The 7,475-nt window shown below is 41.4% G+C and overlaps 1 protein-coding gene across 1 annotated transcript; it reads left to right on the top strand.

The window, feature by feature from the left end:
• On the top strand, positions 1–7,475 carry LOC110496687 (serine/arginine-rich splicing factor 10). Its single transcript, XM_021572715.2, has 6 exons — positions 1–186; positions 4,116–4,220; positions 5,166–5,269; positions 5,489–5,666; positions 5,806–5,862; positions 6,144–7,475. The coding sequence occupies exons 1-6, from the start codon at positions 122–124 to the stop codon at positions 6,436–6,438; spliced, it is 804 nt and encodes a 267-aa protein (XP_021428390.1). The 5' UTR covers positions 1–121; the 3' UTR covers positions 6,439–7,475.

The following is a 7,475-nucleotide window of genomic DNA, read 5'->3' on the forward strand; positions in this document are numbered from 1 at the left end:
GAACACGCGCCTGCGCATTCCTTCTTCCACGTAGCTGCGCCACAATCTCTGTCTGCGCATAAAGCCAAAACATAGCAGAAATATTTGCTGTAAAGCTGCGTTCTTGCTGAATATTTTGAACATGGCCAGATATTTGAGACCTCCAAATACATCGCTTTTCATCAGAAACATTTCCGATGAATCCAGGTGAGTACACATTTGGAACAAACCCCCCTAGTCGAGTCAACTAAATACTTCGACGCCCCGAGCTAGCTAACATTAGCCCAATGCTAGTCGGCTAGCCACGCGCTTCGGCCTGACTTGACCTTATCGGGGTAGCTAGACCAGAGGTGGCTAGACTGAAATCCTAGTCCATAAAAATCAAAAGAAAGCTACTATCATTAGATCAGATTGAAACATACGTTTGTATCTATATCAATCTGGCAATAATTCGAAGTAGTTAGTTGTCCTGCCTAATGAGCTAACGTCGTTAGCTTGCTGTAGCTTCCGGTGCACACTTCGGTGGGAAAATAAACTCCGCTTTTGCTTTATGGAATTCTAATATAAATGGCTTAAACATATGACTGTTAGAATGACATATTACCCATATCTAGTTAACAGCCAGGTATTTTATTTGCAAGAACAACACTACATACACAGGCCTACACATAGTAACACAGTAGCCCAAAGGCAGGCAGATGGCGATACTGAGGTTTAACCTTACTGTCCAAAGGGGAATGCAACGTTATGCAGCCAACTAACTATACACTCATCTCCCCCGTGGACCGGTTTATACTTTAAACATTCTCAATTCAGGCAAAAAAAAGTCGTCGATAATCGTTTTAATGTCGACAAGGCTATAAATATATAACCTACTTTAATTAATGAAACGCCATTTTCCACTACCATGCTACTGTGGCTAATGCTAGTCTCGGATGTTGCGTATCGCGTTCTACCAATCATGTTGCAGCAGTCTGTTTTTCCACAGCTGGTAAGATGGTTTCAAAATAAGTTGTTCCCAGAAATCCTTTAATATAATGTACCATATCACCCAGTCATCTGTCATCACACTATCACAATTTCCTCACCAAGACCAGTATACTGTCTCCTCGAATAATGCACAGTCCAGTTTATTGTCTGTTTACATATTGAAATAATTTATTTGATTAACAAATATAGTGTGTCAATCTTAACTGATTTATGTATCAGGAAATGGAATGCGGCACACTTCAATCAATCACATTTATTTTGTAAAGCCCTTTTTACATCAGGAATTGTCAGTGTTTTACAGATATCCAGCCTAAAACCCATAATGAATACAGGGTGCGGACACTTCAAGACTGTAAGGACAGGTGGTCTTTAATGTTTTAGGCAGTCAAGGGATGTGGTGGTAAGAGGCATGGTAGTCAGAGATCAGTCCAGGGCAAGCCAGCTAGCCTGCAGCATGGGATGGGCAGGTCAACCAGGTGGATTGGTGACATGCAGAGCTGGGAATCCTCAGGCCAGGGTTTCCTCAGGCATAGTGAGAGAGAAATGGGGTTATTGGTGGCAGCATTCGGATCCATTAAATAAAAAAAAGTATAATCATTTATTTACTATTAATTACACTTTTCAGATTGCACAAGTTTATGAACATATCACTTAATAGACCTGTAAACAAAACAATCATTACATTAATTAATGTGGGTTAAAAATCAATGTATTCTACTTTAAATCTAATTTAAACCTGATCATTTCACATCGTAAATGTTTCATCTTATTAAAACTGAATATCGTTCTGTAAATTAGTTCATGCTAACAAATCCAATACATGCCATTGAAACTATCAGAACGGGGGGAGAGACTGCTGCAAGTCTATTGCCGCACTGGTGTGTCAATTTCAGTAACATAATAAAAAGCAATCCATCAATATCCGTCAGTTTAAGTTAGAGATGTTTTTTTTTGTTGCATGAACTGCATATCAATAGGCGGCCTTCCGCATCTGCGGTGGTAGATAACCGAGCTACAGTGACGTTTGTCAGACCATGAGACATCCCGAAAATCGGTCTTCTCACGAAGACGTCTGCACGGTTTGGCTCTGCGGCCCCCACAATTGTCACAGGTCGGAAGTCTGTGCAATCCGTGTCAACTTCTGTTGGTAACGTTTGGGCTACTAACTGTGACCCCACCGTGGAAAAGGGAGATTCTCACGAACATGTCTCCGTTTTGCTCTACGACTCCCACAAATGTCACGGGACTCGTGACTATTATTTCTACATTGTAGAATAATAGTGAAGACATCACAATTATGAAAATACACACATGGAATCATGTAGTAACCAAAACAGTGTTACATCAAAATATATTTTAGATGTGAGATTCTTCAAAGTAGCCACCCTTTGCCTTGATGATACACACTCTTGACATTCTTTCAAACAGCTTCATGAGGTAGTCAGTCACCTTGTTAAAAGTTAATTTGTGGAATTTCTTATCTTAATGTTTTTTAGCCAATCAGTTGTCAAGGTAGGGGTGGTATACAGAAGATGGCAAGAACAGCTTTAACAAGCAAATAGATAAGACAATCCAATTCTTAAGACATGAAGGTCAGTCAGTCCGGAAAATGTGAAGAACTTTGAAAGTTTCTTCAAGTGCAGTCGCAAAAACCATCAAGCGCTATGATGAAACCGGCTCTCATGAGGACCGGCACAGGAAAGGAAGACCCAAAGTTACTTCTGCTACAGGAAATAAGTTCATTAGAGTTACCAGCCTCAGAAATTGCAGCCCAAATAAATGCTTCACAGAGTTCAACTAACAGGCACATCTCAACATCAACAGTTCAGAGGAGACTGTGTGAATCAGGCCTTCATGGTTGAATTGCTGCAAAGAAACCACTACTAAAGGACACCAATAAGAAGATACTTTCTTGAGCCAAGAAACGCAGGCAATGGACATTAGACCAGTGGAAATTGGTCCAAATGTGCGATTTTTGGTTCCAACCGCCGTGTCTTTTTCAGACCCAGAGTAGGTGAACAGATGATCTCCACAGGTGTGGGTCCCACTGTAAAGCATGGAGGAAGAGGAGGTGTGATGGTGTGGGGGTGCTTTGCTGGTGACACTGTGTGTGATTTATTTAGAATTCAAGGCACACTTAACCAGCATGGCTACCAAAGCATTCTGCAGCGATATCCCATCTGGTTTGCGCTTAGAGGGACTATAATTTGTTTTTCAACTGGACAATGATCCAACACACCTCCAGGCTGTGTAAGGGCTATTCAACCAAGTAGGAGAGTGATGGAGTGCTGCGTCAGATGACCTGGCCTCCACAATCGCCTGACCTCAACCCAATTGAGTTGGACTGCAGAGTGAAGGAAAATCAGCCTACAGGGGCTCAGCATATGCGGGAACTCCTTCAAGACTGTTGGAAAAGTTTTCCGGGTGAAGCTGGTTGATAAAGCCAAGAGTGCAAAGCTGTCATCAAGGCAAAGGGTGGCTACTTTGAAGAATATAAAATATATTGTTATTCAACACTTTTTGTTGGTTACTACATGATTCCATATGTGTATTTTCATAATTTTGATGTCTTCACTATTATTCTACAATGTAGAAAATAGTAAAAAATAAAGAAAAACCCTAGAATGAGTAGGTGCGTCCAAACTTTTGACTGGTACTATGTATGTTAATAAAACATTTTAAAAATCCTGAGCTCTTATCTCATCCTAGATATAGCAAAGACATTTTTTTGCCATTTATGAATGTGTTATTCAATGCGTATGTATGGACTATAGTAGTAAAGGCCAAATTAATTATTTTATCCTAAAATTCACGGGGGATACGAGTGTATAGCTGGCTGCATAATATTCCCATTGGCCGGTAAGCTGAAACAACTAAATATTGCGATCTGCCGGCATTTGGGCTACTAACACAGGGGATTTGAACAATTCTTGGAACTAAGATACATTTCAGAGTGTGCATGAACCTCAAAAAAAGTTTCAGTTGTGTTTTTAATGCAAAGAAGTGGTATCTTCATATTGCCCAACAGAAGCCACCGGTCTCAGCGGTCTGTCCGTGGCTCCCATGGTGGTGCCACTTTATTCTGGAACTTAAGACTTTTCCTCCAGGTCATTGAAGTGAAATTTCTATCTATTTACGGTATTCAGGCCTGAGGATTTGCGGCGTGAGTTTGGTCGCTATGGGCCTGTAGTAGATGTCTACATTCCACTTGACTTCTATTCACGCCGACCGAGAGGATTTGCATATATTCAATATCCTTTCCCTTCTACAGTGAGCGTTATGAAATGTGTTTATCTCTTTTTGTTTTAATTTTGAATGTGGTGTAAACTTAACATGCTTCCTCAGACGGTGTCTTCAAGCATTGAGTTTTGGTTGTATAATTGATTTGCTGTGACTGTTTTCTGTATGTACACGCTGAAGAACTTTTTAATATCTAACTTACATTTCTCTGTTGCCCCAGAAAATGTAAAGGTATCCAGTTGTTGTGGAAAGTCCGGTGTAGAGTAGATCTAAAGACAAGCAGCAAAAGACCGCCAGGATGCAAGAAACAGAGAGAGGGAGAAAGGTTGAAAAAAAGAAAGAGAATTTAAAGCTTGAAGAGACAAAGGAAAAGGGGGACGGAGTCGAGGCTTGGATATGTCATCAAAAGAAAGAGGCAAAGGGAAGAGATTTTAAAGGGCAAAGACGAGCAGGAAACCCAAGTTCTTCTGGGAGGCGGTTAAAGAGCTTAAAGATCAAGATGTAAGTCAAAGTCGAGCGTGTTTAAGGTAACAAACCTGAATTATTTTGTATCCTCTCCAAAAAAAATGAATCGACAAATATTACAGGAAAAGCAATCGATACATAGCCAATATGCTAAATTTGATTCTTAATTGAACTAAGAAATTATAATTGTACTCTCATCAATATATTTTGCACTCAACAATATCATTTGAAACTAAAGCAGTATTGGTTACTTGGTAAAGGCCATAAAATTAGCGACACATTATTGAAACATGTTTGCCTCATCTTTAATCTTCAGAAGAACCCAACATGCACTTAACAATTGTTCCAGAACCTACGTTTAGCTTTATACTGTCAGCCAATATGGCTTCCCTTATGATTAAGTGGCAGAAGATGCATTGTATTACAACAGTTGTGCTGAAAAGAATTTAACCCCATGAGACCAGAAGGTAAGAACCTTAACAGCTCAGCAAGTTTGAAGATGTGCGCGACGCAGAAGATGCTCTTCACAACCTGGACAGGAAGTGGGTGTGTGGCCGACAGATTGAAATCCAGTTCGCGCAGGGAGATCGAAAGAGTAAGACAGTTACCCCAATTTATTGTTTGCTGAAGTAACTATGTTCCATATCGAGCAATTTACTGATTTTATTTTCAGCTGTAAGTTCAAATACATGTATTTCCTACCTGACGTGGTACAGCTGTAATACTTTCAAGTAGAGCTAAAGCATTTGGTACTGTATGTCTGCTAGTTGGGTTTATCTCTCTTTACCCAAGCACCCTTATTTTTCCATCACAGCACCCAATCAGATGCAAGGGAAAGAGGGGGGATCTTCGCGCAGCTCTTCGCGGCATGATGATCGTGATTATGATCGGGACAGCCGTCGTAGGCGCTCTCGCAGCCGTAGCTACCAAAGACGCAGGTCACGCAGCCCATCCTACGAGCGCCGGCCCAGACGTTCTGAGAGTCCCCGAGAGTAAGGCCCTTTCTAGTGTTTTCCAACTAGCATGCTTCAAATAATTATATTTGGAGGGGGGGTTTCAAGCTGCGAAGCTTCTATAAAATGTCAGTTCTGCTGAGTACATTCTGCTTGACAATATACTTTTGTTACCCAGCTCCCGTGGAAGGATGTATGGTGGTAGAGGAAGAAGCAGGAGCCCGGAAAACGACAGGTGGGTCCTTCACAGCTGAACCACTGACAATGATTGCATCCCAAATGGCACCTCTATTCCCTATATAGTACATTACTTTTGACCATGATTTATTGGGCTTTATTCAAAAGTAGTGCATTATATAGGGAATATGGACCTATTTGGGAGGTACACAGAGCCATGTTCTGGGCACTTTCAATTAATCTATCAATCATTAGTTGGCTGTGATCTTCTGTCACTTTTGCTGTCTTCGTCAGTGGAAGCGTGATTCTAATTATCCAATGGTTTTGTTCTTTACGCAGGCACAGGCCACCCCCACGTGACCACAGACGACCCCCTCCTGGGCACTCCCCTCACAGCCAGTCCCGCTCCCCTTCTCACTCCAGATCCAGGGCCCAGAGGGAGTCCAGAGGGAAGTCTCGTTCCCACTCCAAGTCCCTGAGCCCACAAGATGGCGACTTCCACCAAGCCCCCGGTGGCTATGAGCCCCGGGACGAGGCGTCGTCCCGTATGCGTTCCCTGTCCCGCTCGCGTTCCCTCTCGCGGTCCCGCTCTCGCTCCAGGTCCTGGACTGGGCGCAAGTCAGGGGGACACTAAACATGTTTGTTGGATCTTTTTGACAGTAGTTTTCTTGCTGGATAATTGAATGTTCATGGAACAGTTGTTGGTTGGTTTGTTTGTTTGTTTGCAAAAAATGATATTCCTTTGTTTTTTTTTTCCCCTTTTTTTTTTTTTTTTTTTTGAGGAAAGAAAAACATGGTATCCTTCTGTTTTTAAATCCATCAATCCCAGAAATGTCCTGTCGTTTACACCCTCTGTTTCTAGTCATTATATCTTATGTAAAAGGGTTGTCTTTCATAAGACCCAGGGCTATAAGTACTGTACAAGCCAAGATCAAGGCCAGGATTGCATCCCATCAGTGGTAGGTTTGTGTAATAACACACACATGACATTTTAAAGGTCATTTCCGTTTGAGCCAACATACGCAGCGTTTACTATGAATGCGGTCTCGGCAAACGAGGGAATATTGCTTTTTTAAAGTTGCAGAGCTGAAAAGGGCTGATCAGAGTGAATCCTGGCCCTTGTCACTAAAATCATTACCTTGACTGTCTAGTCGGGTACATTGGACACCGTTCCACACAGTTGGGATGATTTGTAGTGTAAGTTACCTGGCCTGTATAAGAGCCGCTAGCCACTGGTGGGACAGTTCATTTTCTAATGCTGTTTTTTTTTTGTATTTTTTTTTAAAAGATTTGTTCAGCGATACAGGCCCATGTTAGTCCTGTTTTGATTTAATACATTCTGATAGCCCTAATTTTCATGCCTTCCAGGAATTCTATAATAATTTCAGTAGTGTCATCCTGTCAACGGAAGGTTTGCTTTAGTTGCTGTGGTTTTTACAGAGCCTGTTGTATTTTGTTTTGTTTTCTGACATAAAAACATGACCTTGATCCTTCTCTCTGTGTTAGTGCTTCATACTCAACGGTTCCTATGGTGGCTTGTATTATTCTAAAATCTTTGTTTCCTTCGACAGCAACTCAAGAAGTGTAGTCTTCCTTCCTTCTAAATATCAGTTATACTCCACTGTATATGCACCTGTATCTTGAGTAATAAATGTGTAAAAATGAATGGTA

This window comes from Oncorhynchus mykiss, chromosome 18 (genome assembly GCF_013265735.2).
Source record: "Oncorhynchus mykiss isolate Arlee chromosome 18, USDA_OmykA_1.1, whole genome shotgun sequence".
Classification (NCBI taxonomy): Eukaryota; Metazoa; Chordata; class Actinopteri; order Salmoniformes; family Salmonidae; genus Oncorhynchus; species Oncorhynchus mykiss.